Source organism: Solea solea, chromosome 1, assembly GCF_958295425.1.
Source record: "Solea solea chromosome 1, fSolSol10.1, whole genome shotgun sequence".
Lineage (NCBI taxonomy): Eukaryota > Metazoa > Chordata > Actinopteri > Pleuronectiformes > Soleidae > Solea > Solea solea.
In genome coordinates, this window is record NC_081134.1 from 39,573,087 (window position 1) to 39,594,599 (window position 21,513).

The 21,513-nt window shown below is 42.0% G+C and overlaps 1 protein-coding gene across 2 annotated transcripts in view; it reads right to left on the reverse strand.

Annotated features, from left to right (window-relative positions):
* cntnap2a (contactin associated protein 2a) overlaps positions 1-21,513 on the reverse strand; it is a 307,312-nt gene that overhangs the window by 24,966 nt on the left and 260,833 nt on the right. For both annotated transcript variants that reach the window (XM_058623391.1, XM_058623402.1), the window contains 3 exons: positions 14,724-14,894; positions 6,825-7,043; positions 2,142-2,378 (listed from right to left, as the gene is read on the reverse strand). In XM_058623391.1, the coding sequence (XP_058479374.1) occupies positions 2,142-2,378; positions 6,825-7,043; positions 14,724-14,894 (627 nt within the window). The remainder of the gene's footprint in view (positions 1-2,141; positions 2,379-6,824; positions 7,044-14,723; positions 14,895-21,513) is intronic.

Here is a 21,513-nt window from a genome sequence, read left to right on the forward strand (position 1 = left end):
CTTGGTCCTTTATGCAATGTGTCTCAGTCTTCTCTTTCCAGCAAAATAAAAATAAAATAGGAGAGAGTGAGGGCGGCCGCCCACAGCCTCAAGATGCAACACACACACACGCACACACACACGCACACACACACACACGCACACACACAAAACAGTCATAACATAAGAAGGAATGAGAAAACTCTGCTCCAGGGCAGGAGCTCTTTATGTTTGTGTGTGTTTTTATGTCAGCGTGTGAAGATATTGTGAAAAGAGAATTTGGTCAAGCATGCAGACCTGTACAGGTAACAGATGTGTGTGTGTGTGTGTGCGTGTGCACATGCACAGTGGCTCCAGTAACCCCTCAAGGGCAGAAAAGCAGAAAAGGAGTGTACAATAATAATACTGCAGGGTCCCCTGAGCACTGTGTAAATATGGATACAATGGAAATGCACTACACAATTATGGCTGGTTTCATGCATTTTTCACTGGCTGGGAGGACGGGGGGATATTAAACGGGGGAAAAGGGGAGAGATTCAGAGTCGGGGAGAAAGAAAGCTGCAAAAGGGCAACTGGAGAAGGAGGGGGGAAGGAAAAAAATGAAAACGTAGGAGGAGAAGAGGGAGGGAGGGCAGGAAAATGGCAGAGCAGGAGGGCATAAAAAGAGAGAAAAGCAAGGAACAAGAAAACACAAGTTGTAAAAAAAAAAATGAGAAAAGAGCAAAGTGAGGCAGTAAATGTTGTAAAACGGAGAGTGGGAAAATGAGGAGGAGGAGTCAATTCAGAGACGGAGAAGAGCATTAATGGAGAAGACAATAATAGATTTCAGAAAAGGTAGCAGTCGCACAAAGACCGGCGGGATAAAGGAGGGAAATACAGAAAGGGAGACTGAGAGAATATGAGGGAAAACAAAAGATGTGATGTGTACCAAGACAGGGGAACAAGACAAGGAGGAGAGAAAAGGGAGAACAGAGAGGGAGAGAGAGAGAGAGAGAGAGAGATAAGAGGAGTCACACATAACATGCACAAAAACAAACAGACACAAGGGTGTGCTCTTTCTCTTTGTTCGTCACACACTCACACTCTCTTTATTCTCTAAATCCTGAGAGGCTTGATTGCTTATGACAGAATTCAGAGAAGGTCTTTTCATGTCTTACACTATCACCAGACACTGTCACCCATTTCCACACCACACAGACACTCACACAGCTTTATGTCACCTTGTCACCCCTCCTGCCAAGAGTCACAGGGAAAAAACACTACTCAGCTTTAGGAAACAAATTAATTCACATGTCGGGGATTGGGAGCAGACAGAAAGCCTCTGCAGCTCTTTTCCCCTGAGCATTTTTATGAAAACTTGTTTTGGTAAGTAGAACTTAAATGTTGCATCTAATGAATTCCCCAGGAAACAAATATGGTGTTTTAGCACTATGAGCAGAAGTGCAGTCTGACATTTATAATCTCTGAACCTCCAAAGCCTACACCTCCCCTTGCGCTCTGTGAGGTGACTTGCATTTTATTTATTTATCTCTTATAAGTTTTATCTCTCAGCTCTCTGCATCCGCACAGCATTAGCATTCAACGTAGGCAATCCAAAGCCAGGGAGAATTGGTGGGTAAGCACAATATCATTCACAATCGATGCCTTTTATCATAAGCCCAAACAGTGTAAAAACCGACAGCTCTAAACTGAAGTGGAAGCAAGGACAATCACAGAGTGCTGGGGGAGAAAAAAAAACAAACACAGTGGGTTGTCAGACAATGACGCTCATTGAAATATCACTGCTGCAGCAGTAAACCCTGTGATATCAGACAGTGGCATTGTGAGCCAGAGATAACACGTTTTCACAGAGATAACCGTAAAAGTAGTTTGAAGGATTTCAGTGCTTCCTCCTCAACATTCCGAGCACGGAGTTTGTTAGTGCTGAGGAGGGAAATAAAAAATAAAATAAGAAAAAAAAAATTGTTAGACATCTTTAGGAAACTATAAATAAATAAATTAAATATCCGCAGTTGCTGATGGCCCACAACAGGCCTGATATCGATTTGTTTTGCAATGAAGTTGTGAAAATGAAGAACAGGGCGATGCACTGACTCTGTTGAGGCGTTCATTGTCCAACAGTCTACACATTTAATTAGAGACGGACCTAAGACGCTTCTCACCTCTTGTGCAGAACGGGCCGTCATAGGCGGTGGAGGCGCAGTCGCACAAGTAGCCGTTGTACTTCTCCACACACTTGCCCCCGTTCCGGCAGAACATTCCAAAACTGGTGCAGTGGCCTTGGCAGCCGGGCTTCACCCCCGGCGTGACCATGGCCCTCTCCTCCAGGTCTAGAGTGATGCCGTTCATCCGCAGGGCTCGGATGCATCCCAGGAATCCCCTCTGTCCCCCTGCCGCACCTGAGGGAGGAGGAGGGTGAAGGATGGCGAGAATAAGTGAAAATACAAATAAGAGAAGTAAGGGAGGACACGTGGAAGTTCAGGTCACTCTGTAAAGAGGCTCTTTTTTAATCTCTGCCTGGAGGAAGCCACCGGTGATACGTTAATCGTTCCGGTTGCAACGCCACTCTTAAAACAACCTTCAACCCATTTTTTTTTTCTTTCGCTAATTAGAACAGCCTAATGAACACTGTGCCTTAATGAACAGCTCACACGCATACACCTGCTAATGGCAAAGTGAACGGATGTAAACTGCGTTCGACAGACAAAACACATGACCACACACACACCGCACCTGATTTGAATAGAGTCAATATATGCATTAATGCTTAGCCTTGGGATGTCAATAGCCATTCCTCTAAAGTGCTTCCATCGTCATTCTGGCCTCGTGCCATTACAGTCTAACTATCCATTAAGTTGGACAGAGCAGGGGCGTTCAACAGATTAATGTCCAACTAAATGACGATAGAAATAAACACCCACATAAACATACACCCACAGGTATGGATTTGAATGTACACAGGCACAACCGCGGAGGATAGTTAGTTACACCGTTTGGACAGACACGCGTGTGCACAATTAATGTGCACACTATCGTTAACTCGAGCCAGGGGGCATTTCATTTATTAAAACCTCTCGATTGCATCTTTTGAATTGTGGAGAAGTATTCACTGAAGAAGATGCGTTTAGCAGACCCGAACATAAACGCTCACTCATTCAGTTATTTCCCTGAGCAACAGTCTCGCACACATCTTGCCCGTTTAAACACGCACACAAAGTAAGATTACTCTCCAGGAGCACTTATTTTTTCCCACTTACCAGAGCCACGAAGGACATGACCTTTAGGAGATGTCTTAATTAATCTATGTTGTACCACTGATGGGCTGCAGGTCTATCAGTCGTTGATTAACTGGACATCAGTCTCTGAGGTCCACGGAGACCAGGTCAGAGACACATGCATACTGGACATGCTCGAGAGCGAAACTAACAAATGCATACATATCATGCATACGCACCTATTTATATATAAAAAAAAAAGGTCTGGTTACATTTGTGCACAAGCAGACTCGTGCTGTGCATGTCAAGTTTCTAATAAAGACAGAAGTCATAATATTTGACATGGTGCCCTTCGCTGTGTTGGTGTGGAGTCTTCATATGCTGTGTAATAATGTAATAATGAGAGGGGATAATGTGCACATACAGCATGTTATTCAGACAGAAAAATATAAAAAGCAGGCTTCATATTCTTCTATTCACTGGAGCGATGGTTCTTCCTTCTTCTCTTTAATTTACGGCTGTTTGTTTACCCAACTCCGTGTTCAAAAGATACATTTTAGAATGCCATTTGTATTGGTATCAGAGGGGTGTTTTGATTTATATGGTCTAAATGTCATTTCAAAGGACTTCCCTACCCGCTAGCATTTCCTGGGGAGATATTATCACAGAAATTTTATTTTATCCACCCAGTGGTGTCGCTTTAGAGTTTTCTACGTCAATTATCGCTCTAAAAGGTCCATAATAGGATTGCCTCTGCATGGAAAATGCATCAGCACCTCTTTGTTACAGAATAATAGGTAAAAATCAGAGTTTTAATCGCCATTATTTTGGAGCTGCAACTGAATTTGACGAGCCAAACACTTTAAATGTTACCTACTGTCTTGGCAGGTGAGCGAGGCTGGTTTCCCTGCGACATGGGTCACGCACATGCAATGAGTGGCGACAAGCAAGGCGGTGAATCCATGACGACGGAGGCGAGGAAAAGAGAGACAGAACTTAACAAAAAAAAACAAAACATGCAAAACCATAATGAAAAACATGATAGGAAACATAAGTCAAGAACAAAAGCCAGAGAACAGATGGTGATGTTAAATGAATAAAACGTGGCAAGATTTATTGTACATGTATGAAGTGAATTGAAAAACCCAAACTTAACAGAGTGGAGTAAATTACAGGATGCTGATGGTATAACATTTACTCTGGAGGCCATTAGAGCAAATGAGCCACTGTGCAGTAAACACTAAAGCAATAAAATGCTTGATGAGGAGCATATTGATTGAGAAAGACAGCGGGAGATGATATAGGAAGAGATATTAGGCCAAGGTGAGCAAATTCAAGCTCCCTGCACTGTGTGTGCTTGTGTACAAAAATCTGGATGCCTGAATTGTTTCTCTTTGCCCTCTCTCTCTCTCTCTCTGCAAATCTCTCAAACAAACAGAGAGAAAAAGACCTTTCTCTCCTTGTGTCAGAGGCCAAATCTAACCTCCTAAAGCTATCCTCAAATAAGGATTAACAAGGGATTAGACATCAGATATGAGAAGGTGAAGTCACTAGCATGGCCAAATACAACTCTTCCCCCGCTCTATATCTCCATGTCCTCCGCCAAGACTACATAGGATGAGGAACGGCTGAGGTGCTATCTGGAATCCATTATGTTTCCTAGCCATGAGTCGCACAGTGACAACACATTTCTCGCCCCTCTCCATTTCGCAAATGAAAGTACAAAAGTACACAGAGAGGTAAATTGGGACATGATAAGGTGAGGATGTTTCAGTCGCGGTTGCATCAGCAAAAGTGATGAGACAATGAAATTACATTATAAACGGGGGATCAGGGGGTTGAGGCTATCACATCAGGATGTCTGATTGGAATTTAGAACAATCTCCTTCGAGGTGGAACTTCTTTTCTCCCATGACATATTAAGAACTTTGTGATCGGCACTCAGCACTTCTCCCTCCGTCCGGAAAACCCTGAAACTATTTGAGCCGCACAGTTTGGTTTAGTGACGGCTCAGCACAACAGGCAGACGGAGACGTCGGGAGCAAAGCGTAGGCAGATCTTCTGCTACTTTGAACTCAGGAGAATGAGTTTGTAGATGAAGCCAGAAGGAACAAAAAAGACCTTTAAGAAAATGGGGGCATTAATGGTGTCATAATAAGAGCTCAGTCTGTCTCGTGTGTATGTGGTCGAGCGTGACAGTTCTATAATAGTTTCTTAATCCAAAGTGATATAAAGACTGATTCAAATTATTATAGTCTAATCGAAATGACCTCTATGTGGATTAAAGGTACAGTATGTAAAGATTTAATGGAAAAGTTGCATGTTGCAGCTGATTATCCCACACCAAAACTCAAGGTACATAGAGTTTTTTCATTGTGGGCGAGTGTAAAACCATGGTGGTCCAAAACGGCAGCCATCAAACAGCTGACCTGGATAGAAGGTAATTCTAGGATTCTAGGGTAATGAAAAACAGCAATGCATACAATCATGTGACTGTAAACTGTTGTAAAAAATACTGAAAACTGAACTGTGTGTTTACAAAACAAACTAAAATTGTAGCGCAAATGTCCTTACTTTTTCGTCTTTGTAAACTAATGTCATACATAATCCTTTTGATTTCATATAAGGTGTATTTATTTTTTTCCTCTGCCGGGCAATTTTGAAAGGTTTTATTCGAGACAGCCTTTTCATTCAGTCATAATTAAATGTTTAAATTTGTTTTTGTTTACAATGTGGGACATAAGGCTGTGCAAGTGAAACACAACATTTATTGTGCAGTTAATTGGGTTGAGTTGGTTCATATCAGTGAATCAAACCTGTAGTCTTTTATTGGGTTTTTTAATTTTGCTCATGTTTTTCCTCAGATTGAGCACCCTGAGACTCCTGGCTCACAAACAATGTGATGAGTGTTACGAGGGTCATTAATTATTATTATTTATGCTATTATGTTTATGTGCGTCTTTAGTCTGTTGGCCAACCTCAGCACTATGATGCACATTTGTCACTTCAATTTACTTTCTTGTAGACTGTTTGATTTAGGCATGGTTGTTCATTTGTCCGAATAAACTTTTAAAATGGCATCTTTTGCTTGGTTTTTTAATGACACAATACTGATTGTGACCCTTTTGAATCTTGCACCTGACAAATTGTGTTAAACTGACACTGAAACTAATTAAAAAAAAAACTAATAAAATCTAGCAAACCCACTCTAAAAACAAAATTGAAACTAACTCATTTTAAAAACAAAAAGACAAAACTAAATAACAACTACACAACTCTCGCAGCTGGTATGAAGCTCAGTTTTAACATTAACAGGATGCCTACTCGGTCAAAACACTTCTTGCGTGTCTTGAGGAGATTAAAGCTTGGACGGCCCTGAACTTCTTAAATTATAATGAAAGGAAGACGGAAGTGATGAGAGAGCTTTTTCCGTTGCTGCACCGAGATTTTGGAACAATCTCCCACTTACAATGACAATGAATGATGTGTACTGAGGCGTTTGCTTTCCACACATCAGAGCTGATAATTCTGACCCGTTTGTCTCCGTGACTGTCCCACCGACACAAAGAAGTCCAAACTGCAATCGAATGTATGTCTACGAGTCACTTGTGTGTTATGTGCGTGTCTTACCCACGTAGAGCTGGCTGAAAAGCTCCAGCCGTGTGTGCCCCTGTGCGGGAGCGAGCCGAGACGCCCGATAGGTCTGATCCAGCTGGAGGACGGCCTCTTTCACGTTTCGCTCAGCCGTTACGCGATGCCACTGGTCGTCGTTGAGGGGCATGGCTGAGTGCACCGTTAGCTCCACCGGCCCATTTCCGACATCAAAGGAGAAGGAGACCACCTTAGGAGCTGCAGAGAGAGAGAGAGAAAGCCTTAGTTCCAGAAGTGGCGGTTTATAAAACAAACAACTTTCCCATGACTCCCTGCTCATAGACCATTCTGCAGGTAAATATGTGTTCAATTTCTAATCTAATGGCTCATTTGTTTCAAGGCCATTCATTTGCCTTGTATAGATTTCAGCTTTGCAATACACGGCTGCTCACAGCTTTGGACGGTGCTAATCCCACAGGCAGTCAATACACGCCAGGAACTGTTGGCTTTGCATGACATTAAGTTGTATCACAGCACTTTCCACGTGTTCTCTCACTCTCTCTCTCACTCTAGAAAGACTAAGGAAACTTACAATTTAAGAGAAGGAGAGAGAACATGTGAATGAACAAGGAAGAAAAAAAGACCCTAACAGAAGATGATAGTGTGCATGAGTATTTTTGTATGGTCTTGTACATGTATGTGTGATATGTGTTTGGCAAGGATTATGAGGAATTAAGACTACAGTATATAAAAGGGAAGGAGAAAATGCAAGTGCAAGTTCAGCAGCCTGATCTCAACAAACCAATAGGGGTCACTGTTAATCCTATAATTACTAAGACAAGACAAATGTTCACTGATATTTATGAACCTCTCTCTCTCCCTCTGTAATGAATGCAGGCCTGTGCGTGTGTGGGTGAGTGGGTGTGTGGGTGTGTGTGAGCTCACCACCTGTCTGTTCCAGATGTTTCTGTGAGTGCACTGGTGAGGTCACATTCGGATGAAATATTACATTTCGGGCCTTCCAGTTTGAAACACTACTGATCATAAATGATTCGGTGAAAAAATTAGAAACAAATAATTTACAGCTGACTGGCAGGTTCTTCACATCCCCTAATTGTCAGAGGTTGATATTTAGATTTATGTGCTTCACTACTTTGTCAGTGTCTCTGTCTGAATAGCCACTGTTTGGATGAGAGATGTTCGCCCCTTTGCAAAATGCCAGCCGTGAATGCATCTGGCCAATGAATGAGAGCAGAAAACAATGAAGACATTTGTTTTTTTTGTGGCTGGAAAGACGATTTGCAATTGTCACATTAAAACCCAATTGGACTGTTTTCCTAATTGTTTGGTACCCCTGTCTGCACGCCTGTATAAAAGCCATATATTCTGAGAGACACCAGAGCGCTGCAGTCATCGAGATGATAAGTAACAACTATCTATGTTACTGCTCGGTTTCATTAGGCTCAAATATTAGAGGGGATAATGTGATACAGCTGCCGTTGGGAGAAGGTATGTTCTACTTTTCTCTGTCCAATCAATGTGTGGACTTTTTCATCTAATTATCTCTTTTCACTCCAACTATTCTTCCATTATTTGCCCTCTTGCAGCCTATCTGCTGTACCCACAGTGGCTCTGTCTTTCTTAACCATTTCCTGTTGTTCCTCTTTCCTCTCATTTTTCATTCTTTGTTCTTTTGTTTGACTGTTCCTTCATTTCTTTCCTTCTTTTATCCACCCCCAGTCTCCCTTGAGTCAACATCCTTTCCCTGTGTATTCCTTCCATCAAACTTTTTATTTCTTCATTTACTGCTTGCTCCCCCCCATTCACTTACTCCTTCATCCTTCATCAATCTGCCTGCCACTAACCCCCTCACTCCTCCTTCACTTTCTTCCTTGAATCCCATCTCGCAGACGCTATCGCCTCGTCGTAGATGAGATTCAAAGACACGAGAAATCATCTCAGCAACGGCCTATCTGGATTTGTAGCGGGCATTAACCTACGCGATGAATATGAAAAAGTGCTTGATCATCCAACTACCCACAACAAACACCACAAAGAGGCACATTCATGCACGTGCAATGACGGGGTTTAGTACGCTGAATTAATGATGTCTTTATGCATGGAGCACGTCTGCAGGACAAGTAAGAGCATTATCTGTTATTTTAAATGCTGAAAAAAAGCCAAACGTACATCACAATACTCCCGTGAAAACAAAAGCTATAGAAATGCTGCTATGGCAACGCTTTTGTGTGTGTGTGTGAGATTATTTGCATTTTTTTTTAGTGCCACTGCAAAGCAAGATGGATGTCCCACAACTTTTCTTCTCCACTCTGTCCACAGGCGGGAATGAAAACTAAAGTGCCCTCAGAGCACAGCGCTTGCCTCACGTATTTGCATAGCTGTGATGGATGTCATAAATGTAAAAATGTGTGTGAATTAAATTGTGTGTGTGTGTGCATGCGCGCTTATTCTGGCACGTTGGCCCAGAGAACACCCGGTGAAGCTTTTTATTTTTGCAATTTACTTTTCTATTAATCTTTTAATATAGAGGCAGGAAGCTGTGCATCAGCACAGCACAACTTAACAGTGATAAATAGTGAACAAGATTGTGTGGGTCTTTGTGTGAGAGATCACAAGCTCACTGCTCAAGTGGGTGTGTATTCATAAGCTCCATTTTGATTTTCAGACGGACCGTGTTGTATTACAGCTTCACGGTCTTTTACTTGCTAGCATTTTTCTCATTTGCATTGCTCAAATTTTTACTTTGCGTTTTCCACACCTGGGGCGGTTGCAACAGTCTGGACACTTGAAGGACGCTTAGTTTATTTAAGTGTGAGCCAAATTCAGAGGTCAAGGCAAACCTGGCGCTGGTGACGCTGAAACGAGATTACAGCATCAAAAAGACAGAATTCCTTCAAGTTTATCAGCAAAACACACCTCACACTTGCAAAGAATCCTGGGTATGTATTAGTACATGAAATACATATAGTATGGGAAGAATATTAGCATCTGATCTTTTCTTTTTCTAAAAAGAATCAACTTACATTTTCTTAGTGCCAGGCTGTTGCTTTAGATGATCAGCCCCCGCCTCCTTCTCCTCTCTTTCTTCCCCCTCTGCCTCTCCTCTTAAGCCCAACTGTTGGGAACACCTACCTAGAGTGCAATTTTCCCTCGAAGTGTCTTTTATATGAAAAGAAAAATGATCTCTTCATTTTATCCAAGTGCTTGCTTGTGTTGGAAATGTAAGGTGTTTGTCGAGGGCTGTGTTGTGATTTGGCACCATAAATAATACATTACAATTAAACAAAATGAAAGGCCATTGGTGCATTGACTTAAGTGTCAACTTTATCTCTGTCTGGTCCTCACATAAAAAGATCAATGGTACCGTTTCAGAAGCTGAGCTTGGCAGTGGGCGAGTAGATGTCACAGCTGGATACCAGACTGAAAATGTTTATAACCTTTGGGCAAGGCTATCACTGCAACTGCAGCCTCTTAAGGACTCAAAGCATGGCACATACATACTTTCCACTGAGCCGCGGAGCCCAGAAGTCAAGCATTTCTATATTTGGGGACCCTTCAATATCTCCTCAATCCTATTACCAAGCCACTTCACATGGTTCTGAATACATTTTTAATGCTGACCCTCAAATGTGTCTATGCCCATTTCTTTCCATTAAGATTCAAAGAGAAATACCTGCCACCTGATGACTTTGAATCTGCTGAGGTCACAGTGATGTGTGTGTATCTGTGAGAGAGTGTGAATGTGCTCCTGCAATGGTGTGTGCTACTCTGGCTTAATGCTAGTTATTTCATGCCCTGACTGGATTGTAGCATATACAGTTTTGGACCAATGGGTGTGTGTGAGTGCGAATGTGTGTGTGTGTGTGAGAGAGAGAGAGTTCATGCAATTGTGTGTCTAAATGTGCGCTGTGGGGCAGAATGCAAGATGATAGCAAAGCAGAAGAGAGAGGAAATCAATGTGGGGCCATTTCGAAAGCCTATACAAACTATACGCACACATACATACACGCAAATAAACACACGGGAACATAGAAACACACACACACACACACTCTCGCCATCTCCTCTGGCCTGCTGTGTAGCTGTGACAACACAATATGTGTGTTTCCATGCACATTTGCAAGACAAACACCACCTTTTGGAAAAATGTTTCACTGTACTTGCACGTGATAAAGTGTCATTGCAATATTTTTTTACTCCAAACCTAGATTAGCTGCTCCCCCCTGACCTTGTGGCTGGCCCACTGGCACTGGCAGAGGTGTGACTGATTGATGGCTGGAAAGACTGCACCAGGGGTGGGATAGTTGCCCTTCCCACATGCCCATGAATAGATGACCTCACTCGATGGACAACCTACGAGACTACAAGCACTATACGAAAAAGACAGTCCGGTGTCCACCGAGAGGCCGAATGCACAATGGACCAATTAGGCTGGATTACAATAATAACGGCCAATCATCTGTGGATTGTGCAGCTGTGGATGGTCCAAAGCAACAACACACCTTGGCTTGTGCATCCATCAAGGGGAGGCACCATGTGGGGGGAGAATCCATCTGCAAACTTGCACTGCTTCTGCAGGTGAGTATGACTCAAAGCCTGGTGGAGCACCAGAGTGTTCTTGACTCCACCATTGCACATGGACAAAAAAAACACAGCGACAGAGAGGCAATAGCAATATTTTGAGCTGAGTTTGTATCCAATCCTCCAGAAGATCATTTATTATAAGGCAGGTAGAGAATTGGTGAAAGAAAGAAGACTTCTCCAGAAAGAATAGGGGAAAGCACCAGTGAAGAAAAGCTCAAAGCTCTCTGGGACCAGCTGAAATCCATGCTTGCCAACCTCAGGAGGGCACAGTGGATGTGGAAGAGCAGTAAGGAGAAAGCATGCACTGGTTTCCTCTAGGACCACTTTAGGTATGCTTGAGCCTTTGGAACCTGCCTGCAAGTTCGACACCACACCGCACAAGTGGAAATAAATCAATATTCCGCTGTTAGCAGAGCAGCCAGTGAGAAGCCTTGGTAGACAATACACGACTGAGCTCTCAGATAAGCACATAGCTCAATCTGTTATGACGCAGCTGTCAGAAAGCATCAATGAAAGAAAGGAATAAGCGTTTGTCTCAGAAGTCAGTAGAATGGAGAATAAATCTTTCAAGATTAGAGCTCTGAGCCAATGGCAACAAGATGGACAAACTGGAAGGCAATTGGGAATAAGATAAGAGAATAAGAAATAACCTGGGCCGACATGTGGAAGGTCCCCCGGGACATACAGTACATCTCTGGTATGGCTCAGAGACAATCTGAAGCCTATGTGATCCCCAAAACCTAGCCTACATCTTGATGGAAAATTGCTTTGTCCCAAGGCCAGTACAGGTGGCGCCATGACCAAGTGCTCCGGCAAAATTGGCAGAGGTATCGGAGGAACGAAGGCTCGAACCCAACAGAGCTCCAAGCCACAGATGTGTTTTGTCAGGTAAGGGGCTGAAACAGAGAATACCAGCAGGAGAGAGTGATCCATAATGAAACATGGCTGCCAATGACAGATAAGACTCGACCTCGGAAAACAGCTCAAGTTTCCAGCAGAAATAACAACAACCTCTCAGTGGCCAGACATCATTCTGTCATTCAACTAGTTTTGCCAAGACAGTAACCATGGCCGAGCTCACAGTACCATGGGAGGAACTGAGGGAGATGGCCTTTGAGCAGAAAAGGAGAAGTACAGCAAGTTCGAGGCAGCCTGTACAGAGCCAGGATGGAACGCACACACTTACTCTGTTGAAGTTGGATACAGAGGCTTTGTGGGAAAATCCACCAGCAGCTGTTTAAGATCGCCTCAGCCAAGCACAAGAAAGAACTGAGGGCACTGGCTGAGGAGGCACAGAAAGGGAGCTTCTGGCTTTGGCTCAGAAGAAGAGACCCCAAGTGGGGCTACTAAGGATCATAGGGCCAGTCACAGAGAGCACGAGGGAGGCGTCTCTACTACAACCCTACCACCTAAAGATATTCTGGAATTAAAGCAGCGAAACATCAGTGAAGGGTGGCTCCCAGCTGAGGACCTTGCGGCTGGCCCACTGGCACTGGTGCGACAGGCAGGGACCTGTGGTTTTATCTCAGAGCATTAGCTGGAAGAAAATTCTGTGGAGTGCCTTTAGAAAACACTTTGACTCACGATTCATCCATCAGCTTTGTGTCTATCCAGCCATTGGCATTTTGGCATAAAATGGTGGGAAAGGAACACCAGTAAGGGATCATCGTGTTGCGCTTTTGACACCAAATGTTCAGATCTCAAAGAAATGTAATCAGTTATATATTGGCAAACACATCATGCCAGGAACCCCCGACACGATTTTGCTCGGTGATTAAGCAGAAGCCGGAGAGTTTAACATGCTTGATCAAAGCCAGCTCAGCTGTTGGGATGTTAATTTATAGCTGCTGGAACATAATCACAGAAACCAGCTGTGTGACATGTCAATCATCAGTCTGAAAAAGACTTTCTGTATGACATTGTACTGCTTGTGCAGCCTGAGATGACAAACCCACTCAAACAATAATATGAAGGGAACTCACTTATCGGCCAAAATCAAACTAGCTAGTCAGTGTGTGATTTTTCAAAAACACCACTCTATGATTATCAGTTAATGGAGTGTTACAACAATTCAAACAGTTGAGAGTGGATTCATTTCTTTTCTTTTTTTTTTTAAGAAAAATAGTCTGATAATAGCTCTGATGTTTTTAATAAATTATCCTTTCATGTATTCATTGTCCATGCACGACTTTCCACACCTAACCATGTCCTGAGCTGCCGTGAAACTAACAGCAACAGTAGAGTTTGGGAGATTTGATCCATTTAAAAAAAAAAAAAAAAAAAAACTTTGCTCTGCTCTGCTTTCCACAGCAGCTCCAAAATCGCTCCTGCTCTTTGATCCTCTGACTAGATATTTTTCAGCGATGTGCTTCATCTAGAAATGTCTTTCATCATAACCTTACAGTTTAGATTTCATTTTACATTTTTTATCGTTTGTTAGCTTCTGAGATCAAACATTCAGCTGAAAGGAAACTAATCTGTCCAGGCACTGGCAGAATTCTGTTTTCTTTTGACACTTTTTTTGAGATAGCCAACACTAACTAACTAACACTAATAACTAACACTATAGCACAGATACCCCAGGTTGTGATATGATGCTTGCTTAAACTATTTTTATCATTCAATGTGTCGGCTGGATATTTGTATATTTTGTCCAGGGTGTACCCCGTCTTTCGCCCTATGTCTGCAAACCTCATGTGGAGGATAAAGTGATAGAAGATGAGTGGGTGTTTTGACTTGAGTTATTTCACAAATGGTCAAAGTCTATTTTACTTAATTTTTTTGAATGCAAGACAGGTTTGTGTGAGAGAAACATGAGACACAAATAATTTGTTTGTGAAGTGTGGTGAAATGTTGTTCGGGGTCTTTTAATTGGGGTATTTTAAAAAGATGGTGCTCTTTGCATGAATGAGAAAAAGACAGAGAGACAGACTCTCTCTCGTTTTCTCTCTCTCTCTCTGTGTGTGTGTGTGAGCGCGGGTGCGTGATCGCTTGTGTTTTGTCATCCCTGAAAATGGGTGATTTGGTTAAACAGAGGTTCATAATGGACATAATTATCGCACACACCAATCACCCTAAATAAATGATTGCTCTCTCCTGCAGTCACAAAGTAGTGTGCCATTATCAGGAAGGTAAATGGTTGTCGCTGATGTGTGCGTGTCTGCATCTGCCTCTGTGCCCATGCGATTCTGAGAGTGCGCGTGTGAGTGAGTGTGCACTGTCAGACTGAATACTGGATTAAACCTCATGCATGGCTACATCACAGCGAGAGAGAGACAAACACGATGAAAAATGACTCTTCGGTACACAAAGACTCACTAGGACACATCTTACATTTGAGCTCCAGACGAATGAAGTCAGTATTGCCCAGGTTTTCCAGAAAGACGCCATAGGGTGCGCTGGTCTTGAAATAGAAGGAGATGTCTGCACTGGTCTCACCGTGGAAGGTGGCAAAGTGCAGGTAGGATGACGGGGTGGTGAATGATGCAGCGTTCCAGTAGTTATCTGTTAAAAAAAAAGCATTGTTACAACGGTGCACCAACTCATCTGGTCTACAAGTGAAGTAAAAACTATAACCCTCTAAGATCTGATAAGCCAAAGAATAAATTCAGTGCAGAAATGGTTTCATTTCAAATTTCAAACGTTTTTGATTCATTTTCATTTCAATGCAAAGAGCAACAAATCTATTATGGATAAAACATTGTTATCTCACATTCATTGTTTAATGAGGCCTGTTTAATATCTTTTTAGTAAAATGTTTTAATGTAGCCTGTAATTTCCCACCACTTCAATCATTTTCAACAGAAAGCTGATCATATCTCAACGACAAAAGGAGGCCATTTTTCCTTCTGAATGAAAACCTGTAGAAGAAGACAAGCCTACGCAGAGCAAAGATAAAAACTTTTGTAATGATTTGTGAAAGAAATGAAATGAGCGGCAGCTAATGAAGACAAAGTAGCAGCACGCTAAACAGCTGCTGATGGATTATCAGACTGTGGTTGATGAAGCGACCTCTCTGCTGTCTCACCTCACCCTCACCATATCTGTGTGTCACTCCTCATGCTCAAGGAAGATGAAGAGTGGGAGGGAGAGAGGGAGTGTGGATGTGTCAGGAGAGGAGACAGAAGACGAGGAAAGAGGCCGGGCACGAGTAAGAGGATGGAATATTGAAGAATCGGTGGAAAAGAGGAGCGAGTAAAGTCAAGATGGCAGATGGCAGATGGCATAAGACGAGTAGGAGTATTTCAGGGCTGTGAGGAGGAGTAGAAGGCTAAATGTGGTATCAGCTGTGTGAGATCTCTTTGATGTCTCAGGTGATTGGCCTTAGACCATCCACCATAACCCTGGAAAACAGGAACAGTGGAGCAGAGCAGTCAAATGTATTTGTACAAGATGTGTGGAGTTCAGTGTGAGCTACGATCAAAGTAACTATCAACAATATATGATATTCTAAACTGAAATGTACAGTATGTTATAGATGTTTAGCCATCTTCAGAAATTTTAATGGCAGATTAATTGTACTTATTGTTACACTAATTATTGGTTGATTCATATATGTTGGCACCTGTGTGCTTTCCTGCATTTGTGTGGTAGTTGTAGCCATGCATCGCTGTGTGTTTGTGTGTCTCCTGGTTCAGCGCGATAAGCGTCCCCCAGTGACAGGACTGAGCTCCTCCCCATCACTGCTTGCCTCACACCCTGTCACCAAAGGCAAGGGCAGATAGCAGGCAAGCACATTAACCCACACGCACACACATGCACGTACGACCACCTACTGCTTCTGTCTCTGTGAAGCCTCTCAGAAGTATAATTACTGACTGATTACAAAGAAATAACATTGATGATGTATTTATATGCAGGGGCATGACCACAAAGGGCAGATGTATAGAGTCATACAGTATACCCATAACCATTTGCTTATTTTTATTTTATATATATACTGTATATACACAGAATAAACATTCATCACAGTGCAAATATGCAATGCCACCTAAAGAGAACGTGATGTCTCATGTGCGATTCACTGAAAAAAAACTTCAAGCAATGAATGAAAACAAGACTGACAAAGACAGAGCGACAACAATACAGGCATACAGCTGGACGGTGAGTCACACCTCAGAAGGAGGCAAACGGAGAACAGGGTGGAAGTGGAAGATTCTGTTAGAAGGGGCCAATAAAGGATCCATGGTGTGAGGAGAGAATTAGGAGCTCGACTGAAGTGAGAACTGAGCATTGTTGAGGAAATTGTTACTGAAGTCAGTGTCAGACTCACAGATGATACTGGTTGACCAGGCTCTGTGGCACATCTAACAGAACCTTATTGTATTTTTAATTATAATTATCATTATATATATATATATATATATATATATATATATATATGTATGTATATATATATACACATATATATAGCCAACCAAAAACATGAATGTCTTTTCAGACTCGACACAAAACCCGACAATGCCTGATGTTCAAGGCAAACCGAGTTTAAATGACACATTTATGTGAAATGCACAACGAGTCTTAACCTCTTGTGTGCATGAAAGCAATTTCACTGTACACATTCATATGGAGAAGACTTATCTCTCTAATTGGTCCTAAGGGTGATACTAAAACTCTCCAAACTCCAAACCCTTGGTCCTATTGTGCGAGACACTACTGCAGACAATACACTCTCAACCAAGAGTATGTCAGATGTACTTTCAATGCGTCTATGGCCTCCGTTGCTTAGCCACTGCACTGACAGAAGCTTCATTTAGTGGAGAGCAAGGATAAAGTGCGATCGGTATTTATTTCCCTCTTTCAAAGCTCCTACTAAATGTGTTATGGTCTCAAGAACGTTCTAAACACCTAGGGCCACATCAATAAATCTCCAATGTGCAACAATTTGCTCCAAGTGATAAGAATTTTTTTTCCAAAAAATCATAATGTTTCCTGATAGTTTCCCCTCAGATTTAAAACTAGATCATGTTAAAGAAGGTAAAATCACAAGGCATTTCAGCCCTTAAGGGAGTACAAAGGAGTACAGTTTCTTAAGCAGAGGAGAAAATGGCATTATTAAGTTATCTAAGATAACTTTGCCAGCGGGTTTAAGTAAGTGGTACAGCACCTGTGTGTAAAGAATCCCATTTGTGTGCTGAAATATCTTCTCTTACTTTTAGCCAGTGAGAGAGGAGATTTCAGCACACTGTGTGGAAGGACAACTACTGTCTGAATGGGAGAATCGCCACCAGCTAGCAGCATAATAATGGAGAGATTCACACAGTGCACCGACTACCCACAGGCCCATAAAGCACACGCACATCGTAGCAATTCACATTTTATCAAAATGAGACCTTCAGTGGTCTGGGTTGGGGCAGCAGTGGCCATGGTGATAATGACCTAACAGATGCAGAATTTACAAAGAAAGAACGGAGTTTCACTGAATGCAATACAGTTACTGCGGCTCAGGCCTACGACTGTGAGGTCAGTACAAATGCATGGAGACCATGGATCTGGAAGAAGGCCTAAAAGTAACCTAAAGTTAAAAATAAATACGCTGGACTGAGCACTGTGGATGATAACTTTGGTCTGTCGAGTCAGTCAGTCAGTCAGTCAGCTGGTTGGTCCACCGTCTTATCCACAGCCACCACCATCAGGTTGAGTTAGACTCAAATGTCACAGGAACTTTACTGTATGAATGAACATGAACTCTGCGTGGTGCACACAGTCATGTCTCCCGTCAGGATGAGTTGCAGTAATCGACGTATAATTTTGTGGATTAATCAGGTCAGAGTTTCAGTTTGCTACACTTTGCTGGTAGTACTAGTTAATGATTGGTAACATGCTTTATCAAGATAGAAAAAGGGCTCTCAAGTTTGGAACTTAGGGTGGAGTGAGATAAAATGACATGTTAATATAATAAAGGGCAAATTCCACTCAACCTATTTTTGCCTTTCAGAACAAAAACAGACAACAAATGGATCAAAGAGACATTTGGCCTCAAATTGTCCCCTTAAACAGCATTGGTCATAGTCCTGTGTGTGTGCATGTGTGTATTTTAGATTATGAATGAAAGTTTTGTGTGTTGTTTTGATGCCTTGAAAACAAAACAAAACAGGCAAACGTTAAGTTTTCATACATTTTACACATTAAACTTACACTTTAATAAGCAGTTATTATAATAAATTAAGAGACATAATTTAAGTAATTACATCCTGCGCCTTTGTGGAACGAGTACTCGCAGCAGAAACCTATTTTCAGACTTTACCTTACAAGAAATACAATTGGCTGATAGGTTGCTAATTAAAAACAGCTGTATGAATGGACTTTGCAGAGCAATCGGCCTTCGCATCATTGATTCATACATTACTAATTTATGTGCCGTAAGTTTTATTACTTCTCAATTTGAGAAATGCCATGTGTGGAGTAGGAACTCTGGATAGAAACTATAACCTGCTATATGTGTGACATCGTTAGCGTTTAGATCAATGTATGTATGCATACCCATTTCACTACAATACGCGATATTTGGAATGATTTTCTATTCACCATCAAGCTTTGCAACTTGCTAAAAAATAGCACTCAATTGCTGCATGATCCACGGTTGCGAATTGCTGCGCAAACTCTTCAAAGAGTCAGATCTCAAATCAGATTCAGAAATTCCTGGAGGCGAGCCCAGGAAATTAAAGAGCAGAAAAGAGGCTTCATGAAGAAACTGGAAAACTGGGAAAATACAACACCAGTCCAACAGAGAGAAGACAAACAAGGAACATCCATCCATCTTCTACCAATTTATCTTCCATGTAAGGGTCAAGAGGGGTTGATAAGCAGGGTACAACCTGGACAGGTTGCCAGTCAGTAATATAATACACATAATTTACTGTGATAGATAGTACCTGGGGATTCCTCTAGGTGAAATATCATGAAGCTTAGTCTATGACCCCGAACTAATAAGGACTTCAAGACATTATCTCAAGTAGTGTGACCGGCACAGTACTGCGACCCTGTGACTATGAAATAAGTGTGTGATCTTGGCTCGAGTCACACACGAAAAGTCACTTTGAAGCAGACACAGCTACTATAATTCTCCTGCAACACATCACATGTTGTGTACTCCACTTTGGCTCGGGACAACAGCTGTGAACCTCTGGATTAGTCCACGGAAATAAAAAAGACAGATACTACTGGGCTGCACAGGCTGACCTGATGTTAGACATTTCCAGGTGAAGTTTGGGTCTAGAAGCCAACGAGATGATTCATTTGTCTATAGTTGACCAGATGGGTTATGTGGCAGCACCAGCAGATGGTAAGCATGACTGACTGCACAGTCTCAGGTCATTAACGCAGACATTTTCAGCCACACACAAACTTGTTTTTATATCTTAGTGAGTGCATTCCCTACCGCTTACCTTAACGTTAACCATCACAACAAAGTACCTTACCTGAACCCCTAAAGCCAATTCTGACCCTAAAACCAGATATTATCCCCCAAGAAGCCCTTGAAAGTTGTGGGGCCCAGACAAAATGTTCCCACAAGATCCAAATGTCCTCACAAAGATAGGTTTGCACGAGTTTTGGACCCCACAAAGGAATAAATACAAGTAATACACACAAACTAAGTTCAAATGTACTGTATGTACACTGATGGTAACTTTTACTGACTTTACTGGCAAGTGGACTTGAACAGCTATGCCTTCCCAAAACTTATAATCTTAACCAAAGTGCACTTTTGCATTACCATAGTTACGTGGAAAGATTCCAATTTTTAGGATTACATGTTAAACTCAGCTGTTTACTAAACCAACAAGAAAATATGGACAAAAAATAAAACATACAACAGTAGTAGCAGCAAAAGTCTTGCCTCATTTTGTGCCGTCTGTCTATACTTGTCTATGCTGAAAGTTTCTGCCTGGATGTTTTCACTTACTCCATTCTTTCTGGCTGAAGGAGTACAAATATAAAACATGGTTATGGGGGAAAAAAACCCCACCTTCAACCATGTCTTTAAATTCTCCAATATGCATTTAAAAACATCAAAACCTGCCCGCCAGTAAATTGAAGATGAGTGCAAACAAGGAATAGAAGATTCTTTATGGCACAGAAGAGTGTTCTGGTCTGAGAGGAGCGACATTGATTCACACCAGTATTTGTTCTACTTAACATCTATTTTCAGCTTTCACTTGTCAGGTCACTGGACTCGACTGCATGTGCACACTGTGAAGTGTGACATCACAGTTGATTTATGACACTTTGGATATCGGGCCCTATCCAGCAGGTATTGGTTCATCTTATGGAACAAACATAATGTGACATCATACTTTAGGTGCAAAGTCGTGAAGAGGTTATTATTCCATCAAAACTCTAAGAATAATCTTTTCTACTGGAAGACACAGCTGTAATTATCTTGGAGGCAACAGCCCCGATCTGAAGGTGCCCCGAAGGATATGGTGGCAGTGTTCAAAACACTTGAAACTACATATACTGTACAGCATAGATTCAAAGTCTGTTTAACAGTGGCACATCTTACATATATTTCTTTCCTTGCTCATTTTTCAATTTCCATTGAGACCCGTGTTCCATCTCTGTGTATAATTAAGTCATCTGTGGCTCTGTCTATTTTATGCTCTACGTAGAGTATATTCAAAGTGATGTAGCATTTGAATCTCTTCAGGTAATTAGTTCTGTCTGTCAACTGAGACCTGTGAAGCCTTTTCAATCTCGCTATGTAATTAAGTTGCTTGTCATACATTTTTAGCACCAAACCTTCCGAGGTTAGAGCAACACCGGCGTGGCTGTCAGTTTATCAGAGACACAAATGGGTCCCGCACTAATGCTGACCGTCGTGAAGGTTATTGACGACGCAGTGTTTGTCCAAACAGTTTTGAAGCTGTTGATTAGCGTGTAGGTCGGACCACTTTGGACGCTAAAGTTCACCGCAACGTTGACCTGTATTTCAATATACAGAGAGGTATATCTGTTAATTGACCTACAGTCGGTAGGTATGATAGGAACAGGGTGGACAAGATCATTTAAATTCATGTCAACACCATGCAGTACAGTTCAATGACACCACAAAGCACGTGATCCAAAACGATCACAGTTTTAACAAACTAATAGAGGTTACAATAATGTCACAGTCTTA